The following is a 17,093-nucleotide window of genomic DNA, read 5'->3' as shown; positions in this document are numbered from 1 at the left end:
TAGGGAGACCGGATCTGTGTGCTTCTGGATACGAGAATGAGTAGAAGCAGTAACATAAGGGATGAGGGGAAGAATTCAAATGTCTTCATTGAAGAAGGAACACTAGATGTGAGGCAAAATAGAATCATCTCAAAGTGAACTCGGATTACACATTATAAACTTTAGGGCAACCAATAAAGTGTTGGTTTTTTATTTTTAAGAGTAACTGACTTGCTATTCAAAGAAAGACACTATAATCATAAAACATTCAAACCATAAAAGGGGACCAGACACGGTGATGTTTGCTTGTAATTCCAGCATTCTACAAGCTGAGGCAGTAGGCTCATATGTTCCAGCCCATGTACAGCAAGACCCTGTCTGAAAGAGCAAGCAAACAGACAGACAGACAGAGGGGCTAGAGAGACGGCTCAGCAGTTAAGAGCGTTTTCTATTGTGGTTCCCACAGTAGGTGGCTTCACCTATCTATAACTCCAATTCCTGGGCTTTCAACACCTCTGACTTCTACAAACTCCTGCGTGTACACACACACACACACACACACACACACACACACACACACACACAAATTTTAAAATCATCAAAGTAAGTATTTAAAAGCAATAAAAGAGACCAACCCATAACACCAAATAAAATTGCAAACTAGAAATCAATAGAGATTATTAACAAAATCCAAAGTTTGTTCTTTGAACAAAGATCAATACAATCAATGAGCCTCATGGGCTCCCCAAAGAGAGCCCATGCATTATTACTATCAAAGACGTGCCAGCACTAAAGATCCCATGGACAATAAAACAATCACAAAAGGCACAATCTCCCCAAACTCACAAAAGTAGAGTCAGACATTCCCAGTGGAATTACATCTACTAAAAGAGGCAGAATTGACAATAACTTTCCAGAACAAAAGGGACCAGGCCAAGAAAAGTTCATTAGAGAATTCTGCCAACTTACAGTAAATCTCTCTTTTTGCCAGAATCTTTCAGGAGATAAAAATGGAGGGAATACTTTCAAACTTATTCTATGAGGCATTATCACCATAATATCAAAGCCATTTAAAAATATTACAAAAAGACAGCTACAGGAAAAAATATCTCTCATGAACATAAATGCTATAAGCCTCAATAAAATATAAGTAGATTGAGTACACCATTATCTAAAAATGGTATATACTCTGACCAAGTGGGACTCATCTTAAACACACAAGCCTGATTCCATATTGGAAAATCATATTGCATAAGCCAGAAACAGTCAAAGAAAGGCAATTACGTGATCTTATTAAGAGACAAACACAAGCTGGGTGGTGGGGGCACACGTCTTTAATCCCAGCACTCAGGAGGCAAAGGCAGGCAAATCTCTGTGAGTTCGAGGCCAGTCTGGTTTACACAATGAGTTCCAGGACAGACAGGGCTATACAGAGAAACCCTGTCTTGAAAAAGCCAAAAGAGAAGGGGGAGGGGTGAATGGACAAAAGTATCTGGGAATAGAGGGAAGCCCACTCTACTTACTCAGTGTCCTAAAAAGGAGAAGTTCCCGCGAAGACCAGAAGCAAGGCAGGGTGTCCCTTCTCAGCACATGCTTTCGGTGTTATACTGGAAGTCCTAGCTAATGAAATAAGACAAGATAAAGAAATGTGTACTGATTGAGATAGAATTCATCTTTGTTCATAGATGGCATAGTTATCTTTGTATAGAATATAAGAGAATGATAATAACAGCCCTGCCAGAACTTATAAGCAGACATTACAGCAAGGTTGTCACTACAAGGTTCATGTACAAAATTCAATCGGTTTTCCATATACCAGCAATAATCAAGTGGGATTTTAAGTGAGAACACAGTACCAATGAAGCATTAGCACTCCTAGAAGTAAAAACACTGACTATGAATTTTATAAAACATGCTTTGTGCACACATACACACACACACACACACACACACACACACCACGATGCTCCATGCTTATGGATACGTGGTTCAGTATCGTCAAGACATCACCTCTTCCTGTTTGATCCAGTCACTATAATTCCAACTGAAATCCCAGTAACATCTTTCATAGAGACAAAATGATTCTATAACGTCTGTGTGAGCAAACCAAGGACAGACTAGCCACCACAAAAGTTAAGGAAAAGAACACAGTGAAGGATTAATACCATCTGGCTCCGAGATGTACTGTCTATCTACAGTCATCAAGATAGCACTGTACTGGGGAAACAGACCAACAGATTAATGGAACAGAATGTAGTCCAAAAATAGACCCGCAAAAATGAGTAAAAATAGCCAATGAGTAAGACAAAGGAGCAAGCACAATAAACTAGAACACATGCATGTAATCTTTTCTGCAGAGTCTTACTACAGCTAAACATGTTCATACTCAAACATCCACGCTTAGCCACAGACACAAAGGTAAAACACCAAACTCTAAAACTGACAACGGCAAAGGCACAAACCTAAATAACATTGGATCTGATGTATGATTTTTAGTGATAACACCAAATAGAATCTGAGAGAGAATCGATAAGCAGTCACTGACATGGAACTGTTCTCCTCCACCAAAGACGCTGGGGGAAATAGTTACAAAAGACTCATCTGATAAAGAACTGATTTTCAAAATACACAAAGAACTCTGAAAACTTAATAAGAAAATAAGCAGGGGTCTGAAGAGATGGCTCTGAGGTAAAGAGCACATGGAGCTCTTGCAGAGAACCTGGGTCCAGTCCCCAGCACCCACATGTAACTCCATGTCTAGAGGATCTGACGCCCTCTTCTGGCTTCCACGGGCACTGCATGCATGCATTCACACAGGCAAGAGACCCATAAACATATAAAAAATAAATAACTTTAAAACAGAAAACTACGGACCAATAAAAATGTGCCAAATATCACAATATATCTCACTAAAAAAGAAACACCAGTGGAAAATTATCACATGGGAAGAGGCCATAAGTCATATGCCATCAGGTTAAAGGCAAAATAAAGTGACAGTGAAATACCACCCCACATCAGCTAGAGTGGCTAAATCCAGAACGGTGATGATATTGAATGCTGGCAAGGATGTGGGACGAGAGACCCTCTCACTCACTGCCAGTAGGAGAACAAAATGATACAGACACTTTAGAAGACAGCTTGGCTATCTTTTCTAAAACTAAATATAACCATATATAACCCAGACATGGTGTTTCTTGGCATTTACTCAAATGAGTCTGAAATGTATGTTCACTCACACACACACTCACACACACACACACACACACACACACACACACACACTGCATGTGAGTGTTTACAGTAATGTTATGAACAATTGCCACCAAGACGTCCTTTAGTGACTGGATTAATAAACTGAGGCACATCCAAACCAGTATGCGGATCATTATTTGGTGCTCAAATGTGTTAAGCTAAGTCATGAAAAGATGTGGTGGAACCCTAAATGCATATTGCTCCCTCAAAGAAGGCGACCTGAAAGGCTGCTTCCAAGAGGGGTCCAGCCTGAACTATGGAGACATGAGGTGCATGTTTTCAGGAACTGTGGGGGTTTGAGAGGTGGAGGGACAACGTGCAGGGCTGTCAGGGCAGTGTAACATTCTGTGTGATTCTGAACAGGCGCCCTTGCCATCATACATGTGACCAAACCCATAGACTATGACACCAAGACTGAACCCTGATATGAGCTGTGGCTTCTGAGAGTGAAGAACATTGGTAACAGGAATGCTACACATGGGTAGGGTAGTGGTGTATAGAACTACGTGTGTGTGTGTGTGTGTGTGTGTGTGTGTGTGTGTGTGTTGAGGATATATCACCTATGTACTCCATGTGGAGGCCAGAGCAGGCCTTCGGATCTTCTCTTCCTTTTCTTCTGTTGCTCTCTGTCTGGTGCCTGAGACAAAGCAAAGGACTAAATGAGGATGCTACTGGACCACAACAGCTAAATGACGTCTCGGAACAAAGCCTCTCAACTGCCCTTCGTCCTGGATGGTAAAATCAGACATCCTCATCTCTTCCTGGGGTGTTAGAAGTGAGTTTCTGCTCTGCATCATCTCATTCATTTCCTTAATTGATCCCATCACCATGTGTCTGGATTGGCAGCTGCCCCGATGACTTCAGAAATGTACATGGTGGTATCTGCTTGTGAACGCTGAAGGAATTTCTCCCCCTAACTGGGAATGGAGAGGAGAAGCAAAGAGAAGAGGAGTAGTGTGTTGGTTTAATCCTCACCCAGCTATCTCAAGACTGCGATGACATTCCAATTGCTTCATGGTGTCACATGACTGGGTAACACGTAGCCAACCACTCTGCTTAAAGGAGAGCAGTCGAGTAGCTCTTGCTGGGGGTGGACCCCACATCTGCTCCCCCTTTCTTCCTTAGAAACAAAATCAACATTTTACTCAAGGGCACAACATATCAGCTAAGAGAATACGTCTCCCTTTTCTTTTGAGGGCAGATATGGCTTCAACAAGAGTAAAGTGGACAGAATGTGTGGTTCTCCTGAGTAAACAATTCAGAAGTGTGTCTCTTTGTTTACACCAGACAACATCGGGTTGGAGTTTAGTGGACAACGTGGACCATGAGATCACAGAGAGTAGATGTCACATGGTCAATACTGTTGAGTTGAAGAAAGAGGACCCAGTTTTCCATGGAGCTGGTGCTATGCTGTTCCTGCCCTCTCAGACACCTGTTTCTAGAATCCATCAATCAACCTCCCCTGCCCCTGCCCCTGCCCCTGCCCCACCCCTGCTCTGTCCTTGCCTCGCCCCTGCCCCTGCCCTACCCCTTCATGACTTTCCTACCTCAAGTCCAGAGCACCGTGACTACAGCAATGTGCTGACAGAATGCTTTTAATTGTAGGGGAAACAAACGCTTCCTAACTGATAGACCTATCTCAACCTTATGTGTGACTCACTTCCAACCCAAACATTTGTAGTGCTCAGGCTACAAATAGCACTCAGGATGGGTGGAGCCCCTAGTCTGGCCTGCACCCTCCTCTTCCCGCATCTCGGTCCACTGTGTGGTTATCCAGCCTTGAGTAAGCATGTTACCACCTGGCCGTCCTTCAGGCTGCATGGAGCCATGAAGGACACTGATGTAAGCTCTGGAATGGGCTCCAGCCACCTGAGCAGGGAATTCTAAGACCTTAAGAACCCCAGCACAGTATAGAAGCCCCAGAAGGTCCTTGGTGGCCCTGTAATCTGCTCAGCCTCTGAGAAGAACACTCCTTTGAGACAGGAGGCCTGCCTTCCAGGGTCCAATGCAGTCCCACTGTGTTCCCCTTCCCCTTTGCTTCCTGACTTTGCCACTTCCAACTGGATTGGGATGCAAATCATGCCATAGTCTAATTAACTTGTTTTAGAGCCTTGGTGAATGGCCTTTTAGAGGAGAAGCCAGGATCTAAAGCTTGAGCTCTGATGTTGTTACTCTTAAGGATCCTGTCTTCCTCCACTAGGCACTGTAAAGGAAAGGCCTGTAAGCCTGGCTCTCTGCCATGCTTTGCCTTGGTAGGCTGTTGTTAAGATGGTTGAGCAGAGGTTTAGCTGTCGCTGAACTATAATTTTGTGTTAATGAACTAAAGCGGGTCCTTCGGGTCCTCTGTCTCAGTCACACCCGGGAAAATCTCCGACAGGCTCTTCTCTTAGCTGGATCTGCACGTTTCCACAAATCTCACACCCTGGGAGGGCAGTGAAGAAGGTAGAGACCACCTGTTCCAGTGTGGATCAGGAACTGTTACCCCAGAGAGAAGGAAAGGAGCAGGTTCATCAGGCAAGGAACTCTAGGGCACATCCCTGGAAAGGCCCTGGACTATGTCCCAGTACGCACTGATATGTCAGCCAAGAAGCCTGCCACTCAGCCTGGGTGACAAGGACTGAAAGCTGATGTGACAGGCCCAGACCCTCCCCTGTAGCTCAAGCCCAACATGCAATGACTTCAGTTCCTGTACAGAACCTGTCTGGTCCACATGGCCTGTAAGTACGACTGGGAAAACCAGTTCGTGAAGATGAGAAGGTCTGTGTTTTCCGCACAGTCTGTGTATCTTGGATGGTTTCTTCATTCAGTTAATGACTGTGAGGCTTATTTGGGACCACGGGTCTCTGTGTTCTGTCAGCTGGATAATTACCAGAGGACAAGAACGCTTGCCCAAGGGGCTTTGTGTCTTTCAAACAGTCAGATGTGACTGAAAAAGAACACTGAGTAATAATCGGAGTTTCAGTGACATGAAGCTCCAGCTTGCTATTCACATGGGTTTATTACTTTCCTCTTTTGCTATAGTGTGTGTGTGTGTGTGTGTGTGTGTGTGTGTGTGTGTGTGTGTGTGTGTGTGTTTAAATCATCTATGATGGTGCTTTTGACATCTTAAAAACCTTTCTGACATACATATCCTTCTCTTGACCACTTCCTCTGTTCAGGTCTTGGTTCAAGGACCAGTTCCTTCCATGAGACATTCAATTACCCCCACCCTCCACCCTTCGCCCCTGCACTGGGGCTAGAAGCTGATCCTCTGTGCTCCCTCGGAGCATGCCCTGTATGCAGCAACTCTCTCACTCCCTGTGGGCTCCCTGCCCTTCTGCACACCTAGGAAGACAAGCTAATCTTTAGGGCAGTCCCACAGCACCAGTTCCCTGCAGAAGCTCATGGAGCCCTGTGGAGAGATGATACCAGCAGGTGGCTTCAGATAGCTGGGCCCCTTTGGTAGTCACTGGGCTGGTGATGAAAGAGGCATTCCCAGGAACTAGTCAGGAACTTGCCAAACAGTCTTTGGTTTTCAGTCTGCATTTAGAAACAGATCTGGAACATGTTCTGAGAGAATGCGCATAATGGATCAGACTCCAGCATTTTTTAAGGGGAAAAATTGAGATGGTCTCCCATTTTTATGTTCTAAGAAATCCAGACTATTATTGTATCAGCTCAGTTCTCATTAATAAAACAGAGGAACCCTTGCCTTCTCATTCCGGCTCTTGATATCAATCCAAGGGCTGATTGTCCCAAAGCATTACTAATTGTATAGCGACATCACTTATATCGCAGAATTGGAAGTGACATGCTCATCTAACCACAGCACGGCGTTGGTTAAATAAACTATGACACACTCAACTGAAGGATTTGCCTGCAGGCTTTGACAGTGGTGTCTATAACATAATCTGAAGTTAAAAGCAAGACAAAAAAGTCACATATGCAGCGTGACTGCCATCATGCCAAATACATCAAATACATGCCTGAAAGCAGAGACGCCAGAATATTACCAGTGGCTGTGTTTATGTGTAAGGCTGTGGTGATTCCGTTCCCCTGTGCTTTTCTCTAATTATCTCTTCCTCTCCCCGCCTCTCTCCTCCCTCTTCCCTTTTCTCTCTCAGCAGTTTTGCAGTCTCAGGATTGAACCTGTGGCCTCGTGCATGCTGGGTAGGTGTGCTCCAGAAGGCTGGATCTCTAGCTCCATGACTTTTAATATTTTACCTTCATGGTGAAAACTCAAAATCAGGAAATCACTTCCTTGCTAGTTGAGAACACTGTTATTTTCTGCTCTAACACTTTTGGATCGCCTTATCGGGTATGTTTGCCTGCCAGGATCAGAGACCTTATAGAAAAGCCACAGAGGCAGAGAGGAAAACAGCATCCAGCCAGCAGCTGCCTGTGGAATGACATCAGGGATGGTGTGTGTGTGTGTGTGTGTGTGTAGCTGGGGTGGGGGGTGCGAGGGGGATGTTCTGACTATACACCAACCATTTCTCAAACTTCTACTTCACAAAGCAAGTATTCTGTTGGCCCATTTTATGATAAAAGGGAGACAGAGTGGCTTATTTGTTCACTGGCAATTGGGAGCATGACCCCAGCTCAGGGCAGTGTCCTCTGCTCATGAGTACATGCTATGACACATTTCCTTTCATGCAAGGCTTCTTGGGTTGGACAAAGGCACGGCGTCTGTTCCCAGTTTCAGCATGAACAGATTCTGTACCCAGCTGAGTGCTGCCTCTCTGTGATGGTCTTAAGTAACCACTGACTCCCCATGTTATTACAAAGCCCCGAGCATGGCGGGGCCCCAAAGCTGTCCTCTTCACACATAAATCCATTGCTTTAGGAGCAACAAGCCTGTTTATAAATGCTTTTGGAGTAGCCAATGTGGCAGACCCGGACTAACATGATTACTGTACATGGCAACCTTCTGGCTAAAAGGTGAAGGGTGTATTGTTAATTGCACCAGGAGAAGACCACTGCCACAATTCTGAGCCAAATTTGAAGCAGGCTTGAATTAAATACTGGCTAGGATGATGGACACTGGCCAGGTCCGATCTGGAATTTCCAGAAAATGGCCACAAACTATGTTGACCAGGAACTTATAAAGGCAAACCCAGAAGCCTACATACTGCCTGCCTTCACCCAGTTGGGGAAAGCACACATCCTGATGTACTTCCTGCCTACGCAGCTCCTGCCCATGTTTGACCAAGCACATCAGTGCAATTGGGTCAAACACACTTGTTAAGGGAAGTGGGAACATGTGGCTTGTTAGCTTACACGAACAGCAGCCTCCAGCATCTTACAAAGTATCTGTCCTTGGGTGAGGGCATACAGGTTAGAGGCATTTTTGTTTCATGGCTCTCTTAGACACAGCAAGGAAAACTTAAAACATAGCTTTGACTCCCACAGCTCCTTTCTTCTGGCTGACCCTATTAATAGGCAGCCCTTCTTCCTGTGCTGACTGAAAGCAGTTTCACCTTGCAAATGGTCAACTAAATGCACTCGGCTGGCACGTGGGTGCTTTGAGGCACCCTAATATAGGGCCTCGTTTTCTGTACTCAGTAAGCTTCTGGTGCCACATGTCCGTGGAGCAGAGAGAGGGATGCAAGAGAGCTGAGCAAGACACCTGGAGAGAATCAGTCGTGTTGGAGTTAAGTGTGTCACTATTTAAGGTTAGACCACCGCCGCCGCCGCTGCCGCCACCGCCGCCACCACCACCACTACCACCACCGCAGGAAGCTCAGGCAGAAGAGAGGGGAAACAAATCTCATGATCTCAGTCATGCAAGGAAAAGACACCAGGCTTAATGGAAACCCATTACATGTGAAACTTGAAATTAAAAACAAACATGCCCATGGACAGGACTTAATAAACAGACCGATTCTGAGAATCAGGCCCAGCTTGTGGGGACTGTGAGGGAGTCATTACTACCCCACTCCTTGTCTCCTCCACTGATCCCTTTGATATCACTCATTTACTTTCTCTAGAACTGGACCACAGGGTCAGCGAGCCGATCTATGACATCTAGCTTCCTGCCCTTCTCAATGACATCTGGATGCTTGAGGACCAGCAGACACCCAACATGGGAGAAGAAGCAGCCTCGTCGGGCATTGTGGGGATCTGTATCCATCTCTGAGTACTTGTGGTGGGCTCAGTGGTCCCTGGCCCACTCAAAGATGTTGTTCTGCAAAGAGGAAAAAAAAACCAGTGCCTGAGTGAAGTGACGCCATGCAGGATGCCTTTCTGGAAAGTTCCAACTTCTCCACTCTGTTCTCGCTGCACAAGTCTGTTCTCTTCACATTGTCCCTGCACCTCACATCCAACTCCTAAACATGGTCTGGGAGAGTTTTCCACCAGAACAAAGGAAGTCCTCATTTAGCAGCTTGTAAGCTTGTGTTTGGGATATACCACCGAGGAAGATCCGAACACCGAGGTGTTTCAGTGAACTAGGGAGAGACTTGAAATACAAAGTGCTGGTGAGATTCTCAAGTCCCAGGGGGCAATTTACACTGAGGAAACTTCCTGTGAGGAACAAAACCTGGTTGCAAGGAGAGTGGTAGGTGCCATTAAGTAGGAAGGCATGTCAACGCTCCACCTGGACCTTTCTCCCTCCATTCCCGGCATGGATGACCTCCCTAAGATCCAATTAAGAGAGCACAGGAAAATGAGAGAGCGAAGAACCCACCAAGCTACTTCTCCAAGTGACTTTGTTTAAAGATTGCTCCAACTGAGTGTAACAGCAAGTGTGTGTGGGGGGGGGGGGGGTACAACCTCAGCTGTGAGGGATCTGGTGTAACAGAGAGTGCCCACCAGGGGACTCCGCTGATACCTAAGCAGCTGTGAACACCATGGCAACACCCTGTTGAGCCTTTTGTGATGGGAGACAGCAAGAGGATGTGTGTCCCTGAATGAGGTGTCAGAAGCATGAATGGGGTGCTGCTGTAAGGGTAAGGTCTTATTCTTAGCCACACAGCTAAGATCTGCAGACTTCTAAGCTCCACTGTTGGTCTGGGGGGTTGGTCTTATGTTGTTTTTAATATAACAACACTTTCAAACATTTGGAAGATAAATGAGAATGGGCAGTCATGGTTTGGATGGGAAAGTCAATCTGAAAATAAAAAAATGTAAATGGTGCACAACCATCCTCTTACTGATGGTTTTGAACCATAACTCAGGACTTGGTGATGTTCTGATTCAGAATCTTCCATCTCATTGATCGTGGCTTTGTCTCGCTGATGAGAAGGGCCCTAAGGAACTGTTCTGTTCTTTAAATGTATTATTCGCCCAAAGGAGGCTCCAGATGTTTAGAGTTAATTGGCTCACCCAATGCTGCTGGACGTCTACTCAACCATGTTCATCCAACATGTTGCTAAGAGAAATTAAATCTGGGCCTAGAGAGATGGCTCAGTGGTTAAAAGCACTTACTGGTGCTCCAGAGGACCTGAGTTCAATTCCCAGCAACCACATCAGGTTGCTCACAACTACCTCCAACTCCAGCTCCGAGGAATTCAAAGCTTCTTCGCTCCTCTGCCGCCTGCACTTATGTGTACACACACATACACATACTCATACACATACACATACAAACACACACAGAGAGACACACACACACATACATAATAAAAACAGTAAAGATACATTTAAAAATAAATCTGCATGACCCAAGTATATGCTTAGCTTGAATATGAGCAAAGACTGAGCTTATCTGGAAGTCAATGCTATGCAAAAACTACAGCTTACTGTAACATTAAAGAGGTTTTTAGATTTTGCCAGTTATTTTAAAATATGGTGTTTAGGAAGAGTAAAAACACTTTTATTATTTAAAATCATACAATTCGGGGTTAGGAAAGACTTTTAAGTGTCAATCAAGACTACTGTAGCCCGAGGAACCGGTTCTTCCTTTTGCAGTGGTTTATTGCAGTGCCCATCTGAACATGGCCTAGGAAGGAAGGAGAGCATGGGGCTCCCTGTTCACAGCGGCAAAAACTAAGGTGTAGACAATATTTATTCAAGTTCATCTAGTTGTCAAAACAGTAATAGAACCAAGATGGCACTTCTTCAGTTCTCGGTTCACACGCCTAAGACACGCCCCTTATTCATCAAAATGTAGGGGAGAGGCAGTTCCAGAGACCACTCATTCTTTTTAAAACATTATAACAGTTCTTTAATGCATGCCACTTTTGAAGGAAACCCTGAGTGGGGCATTCCATAGGACTAGAAACATTGTTCTCCCCTAATTAAGCATAATCCAAAAGCAAAACAAAACGAAACACAGCAAATCCAAGGCATGATGCTGACAGGTTGGAACAAAGGAATTAATTTTCATTCCTCTTACTGGATGGCTTCCTTACAGAAGCTTTTGACTGTAAGAATGGGATGAAGGAACGGTTTGGGCCCCATTCCAAATGAGCACATAACTGAGCCTAAAATACTTCAAGGTGTATCTTTGCTCTTGCTGTGATTATAACAGTAAAGCTGAGGTAGTGAGAAAGGGACTCAAAGAACAAACTGCGAGCCAATAATAGCACAGAGAAAAGAAATCAGGAGTCACGTGTCTGACCCACGGGCCGATCTCTCCCTACTCAGCCTGCATTTCCCTCTGGTCTGGTAACAACAGGAAGCCGCTGGTGGAGGAGAAAAGCACCTCCCTGAGGACAGCACCTGTGATGGGTGAGGAGGTGTGTGGGTGCCCAGGGTGTGTTTGGGTGCAGTCAGTGTAGACGTTAGAGACAGGCTGAAGGGAAAGCTGGGGATGTGAGATCAAGATGAGCAAACTGAACTTCAGAAGCAGAGACAATGGGGATAGAAGCCAGAGTCCTAGAGTATCCTCAGGAACTTCCTTCCTTCCCAAATTTAAACAATGTTGACTGCTCTAGTATAAAACTGTGGACACCAGTCCATCACCTTCCTGTCACTGAATAGAACAGAATAGAGAGGCACAGAGCTGACCAGTTCCCACTGATGCCCTGACTCTCATGTATGGGTATTCCATCTGTGCCTGCCCTGGGTGGACACTCTGAAAGGGACAGAACGCTGAATCAATCACAAGGCTGAAAGCCTAAATTCATATACATTCTCAAATAACAAGTAAATTATTAAAATTACAATTTGGAGTTTACATTTAATAGTAGGTTCTGATAGACCAGTCTTAATGTGAAACCACACTTACGTTGTAAGCGGGTACCTGCCCACATTTATTAGTTATTCCTGAGACAGTATTCGAGTGTTGAAGGGGTGACGTTGATTCTGAGGAATAACTGTGGCAGGTAAGCAGGACAGAAGCAGGAACTGAGAAAATCAGGGTACCATGATGGTGGCGGGTTTTACTAATGAAGAAGCCATGTTGTGGTCCGACTTTATCATGGCCAATAGAAGTGCAATGTAATATAATACAAACTGCACGTGTACTTAAGAATTCCCTGGTAGCCACATTAAGAGTGTGAAAGGAAGTAAGTAATATTAATTTTAATAATATGTTATACTTAGTGCAATATATCCCAAAATTACCATTTCAATATGAATATAAAAATTATTAATAAGAGGATTGAGGAGATGGCTCAGGGGACTAGGTTCTTGCTGTAAAGGCATGGAAACCAGAGCTCAGATCTCCAGAGCCCATCGTAAAAAGCTGAGTGTGGTAGCACACCCCTAAAACCGGAGTGCCTGGGGGCAGAGACAGGCAGATCCCTGGAGCTCACTGACCAGCCATTCTGACTAAATTGCTGAGGTGTGCATTCAGTGAGAGACCCTGTCTCTAAAATAAGGTGGAGAGAGACAGAGGAAGTCTGCTCACATTTTTTTTTTTAGCCACCACCCCCCCACCCACACACACACACATGCATGGTCATACGCACCTACACACCACAGAGAAAGAATTATTATTATTATTGAGGGACTTTACCTTATTTCTCTGTGTCCAGTCTTAGAAATTTGGTATGTATTTTTCTCCTGTAGCATGTTTCTACTTAGACTGGCCACATCTCAGGTACTCGATAGCTACACATAGCCAGTCGCTACCACACTGGACAGTGCAGGTCTAACACATAGCTCCCACAGACGTCTTATACTTCAATTTTCCAAGTTTTTAAGAATTCAATGCTGCCCCCAAGATGGTATATGCAGTCAGGAGGCAGAGACAGGCAGATCTCTGTGAGTTCAAGGCTAGCTTGGTCTATATGTTAAGTTACTGACTAGCCAGGGCTACATGGTGAAACCCAATTTAAAAATTGTTTTTTCAGTGTTACCTGCTGGTAAGAACATGAAACTGCACAAAATGCAAACTGGTGGTGGAAATTCTTATGTTCTGGGTCCTTTCAACTAGCAGTTCATCTTCTGGAAGCTGGCTTACGTCATAATTGTGGCTGTATACAAAAACTTGACCACAAGTAGTCAATGTATTGAGAATTTGGCAAAAACTCTGAACAGTCACGTAATAGATCTCAACCGATTACTTTGTGATATATTGATCAAATAAATACTATTCATATAACAGAAAGTGTGTTTCTCTATGGATATATAAAAATGTATACATGTACTTATAAATAGTTTCTGGGAAGAAATAGTTAAGCCATGAAGTTGCTTCAAGAGAGAAAAATTGGAAGGCAGAGATGAAAAGAAATGTTTTTTCTGCTTTATCTTATACTCTGAATTACTGAAAAGTCTACCTATTAGTTTTGTGCCTAAAATTTTTAACAAAACAGGATATTGTGCCATGACAGAATAATGATCAGATTTGTTCAGTGAAGCAGTTTCCAAACAGTATGTGTACTACTAACCAATTCTTAACAAAATGTGTGTTTAAGCACAGGAAAATGAAGGAAATCTAGAAGACGAACTTGACAGTGTCTCTTCTAGGATATGAGTCTCTAGGTGATTCTCTTTTCAGTTTGCATTTTCTAAATTTCCATTTCATATAGACTTAAAAAATATTTTTACTACTTCTTTGAGGATTTTGTTTGATCAAACTCCCAGCTCTTCCCAGACCCACCCACCCACCTCTCCTTCCCACCCAATCCGAGTCTTTTTGAAGGGAAACCCATTGTGAGGGTTTGAATGAGAACAGCCCCATCGACTCAAATGCTTGAATACTTGGTCTTCCGTTAAGCGGCTTTTTGGGGAGGATTAGAAGATGCAGCCTGGCAGGAGAAACTGTATCCCTGGGGGAGGGCTCTGAGGTTTCACTGCCATGCTCTGCATCTGTCATTTTGAATTAGCTCTCTTCCTCCTGCTTAGGAATCAGTGTGCACTCTCAGCTGCCCCTGCCACCACACCTTTGCTCTGTCTTCATGGACTCGGACCCTGTGAAGCCGTACACCCAAGTCAACCCTTTCATTTACAGGTTGCCTTGGTTACAGTGCTTCCCCACTATAGAAAAGTAACTAAAACACCTATGAAGACCAATGTTTGCTGCCCAGATAGTCTTGGATGAGTGAGTGACTTTCTGCTAGAGCAGGATCAACTTACCAAGAGCTACAATCTTAGAGAGAATTGCCTTTCCCCTTCCCAGCAACTATCTGCTGCCAGTAGCTCCTCGGACAGGGGTGGGATTTCGTGTCCAGCGCGTCCCTTCCTTTCCCTCCCATCTCCAGATTTGGTCTGGCATGGGCTTGCACAGGTCTTGGGGATGGTATCACAACCACTTTGAGTTCATATGCACAGCTGCCCTGCAGTGTCCAGAAGACTCCACTTCCTTGTAGCTGCCCACTGTCTTTGGCTCTCACACTCTTCCTGGCTCCTCTTCGGCAATGACCTCTGAGCCCCCTTGGGAGGGGGGTGCAGTATACATGTTCTGTTTAGGGTTGAACATTCTGCAATTTCTTCTTACCCATGTTTTGGCTAGCTCTGGTTCTCTGTGATAATTATCACCTACTGCAAACAGAAGTTTCTCTGATAGGGTTGAGAGATGTAGCCAGGCAGTGGTGGCACACACCATTAATCCCAGCACTTGGAAGGCAGAGGCAGGTGAATCTCTGTGAGTTCAAGACTAGCCTGGTCTACAAAGTGAGTTCCAGGACAGCCAGGACTGTTACACAGAGAAACCCTGTCTTGAAGAGAGAGAGACAGAGAGAGGGGGGGGGTTAACTGTCTGATGGACATATGGATTTTTCTTTTATAATATTGGGGAAATACATTGTTTTTTTTAAAGTTCCTATATTCCTGAAACAAATTTCCCAGTTTAAAGCACTTGGCTGTCATGCAAGGCACTGGGTTCTACATCCAGGACTACAAAGGAGGAAAATGATCCTCAATAAAGATCTTCAAAATTTCAAACAGTTATGATGAATGTCACTAAAATACTCAGAGAAATTTGAATATGGACTGTGCGGTAGATAACGGTCATGTAATAATTAAATTTCCTAGTTTGTTGTTTTGTGCTATGTAGGAATGTACTTGTCCTTAGATATAGAGTGTTGAGAAGGAAAGGTAGCAAGCTTGTGACTGTTTTTCAAATGTTTTTTTAAAAAGTATATCTAGCCGGGCGGTGGTGGCACACGCCTTTAATCCCAGCTCGGGGAGGCAGAGGCAGGTGGATCTCTGTGAGTTCGAGGCCAGCCTGGTCTACAGAGCGAGATCCAGGACAGGCTCCAAAGCTACAGAGAAACCCTGTCTCAAAGAGAGAGAGAGAGAGAGAGAGAGAGAGAGAGAGAGAGAGAGAGAGAGAGAAAGTATATCTATGCATACTATCACACACACACACACACACACACACACACACACACACACACACACTCAAAATCCAACTAAAGGCTAAAAGCTGGTGAACATAGATAAAAGTTATAGAGTGTTGGGGTTGGGGATTTAGCTCAGTGGTAGAGCGCTGGGTTCGATCCTCTGTTCAAAAAAATAATAAGTTATAGAGTGGTTCAATATACCTTCCTTGAAACTTACCTGGGCCTGAAGTTTTTCAAAATTAAATCAAAATTTAAAAAAGCATATGAAAGAATAGCCCCAGCTCTGGGCTGGGCCCTGTCCTGTGGGGCCAGCACAAAGCACTGATTCATTCAGCAAGCTCATCATCAGCTACCATCGCTGTGCCTTTCCTTCTGTATCTGTATCCCAGCACTAATGACCATCACGTCAGCTAGCGTGCTGAGCGCTGTCTTAAACCAGTCCTCTGTCCTAACCTGCACGACTGTACTACCTATCATGGACAGTGTCCATAAGCAAGGTCCCCAGTGACCCAAGCTGATCACCCAGAGATTCTTCTCAACCAGAGAGTCTTCTCGACGCATGTCACCCCTCAGCCTGGGCTTCAGTGAGATCCTGCCTCCAAAGGAAGCAAACTGTGTGATCCTGTCCCATCGTCAATGGGTGTTGTAAGGCCATGTCATTTCCACTGGTGAGCAGGAGGGAGGCTGCCGGCTTCACCCAGCTCCGAGTTTGCCTCTTTCCAGGAGCTGAAACAAATCATTGCTTGGGTTTCCCCGGGCACTGGTGGAAACAGATGTTTGCTCCTGAGTAGACACAGTGTGGCTGTTCTGTTCTCTAATTCAATTTTCTGGTTGCTTAAAAGTCCATAAGAACTTTCCAGGTGGGCTCGAAACCCAGCCAAAGGAAATTCCTCTCGTATTCATAACTTGTCTATGCTCCAGTAAGTAATGAAAAAGGAACCAGACGCAATGTGTCAGAATCTCTGCTGAGACAGGCAGGTTTGGGAGAGGAAGGGTTTGTGTGCATGAGTGTGCTGGCACTCTGAGTGTAAAGGCATCATTCTGTCAAGGGGTAAAATAGGAAAAGGCAAGGTGAGCGGAAATCAATCTTGGGGGTCTGAACTTAATCCCATCCGGCTCACGTGCCAACACTGTACTGTTTAGACCGTGGAGAACTTTGAATGCGCCCCCCATACTGGGTCAGCACTAATTCACTTACAGATGATGCTT

The 17,093-nt window shown here is 44.7% G+C and overlaps 1 protein-coding gene across 1 annotated transcript in view; it reads right to left on the bottom strand.

The window, feature by feature from the left end:
- Positions 1–17,093, bottom strand: part of Scd5 (stearoyl-CoA desaturase 5) — a 67,175-nt gene that overhangs the window by 26,908 nt on the left and 23,174 nt on the right. Inside the window, 1 exon segment of the mRNA XM_036200356.1 lies at positions 9,192–9,397. Coding sequence (XP_036056249.1) covers positions 9,192–9,397 — 206 coding nt within the window.

Source organism: Onychomys torridus, chromosome 10 (assembly GCF_903995425.1).
Source record: "Onychomys torridus chromosome 10, mOncTor1.1, whole genome shotgun sequence".
Taxonomy (NCBI): domain Eukaryota; kingdom Metazoa; phylum Chordata; class Mammalia; order Rodentia; family Cricetidae; genus Onychomys; species Onychomys torridus.
This window is presented reverse-complemented; position numbering and strand designations above follow the sequence as displayed.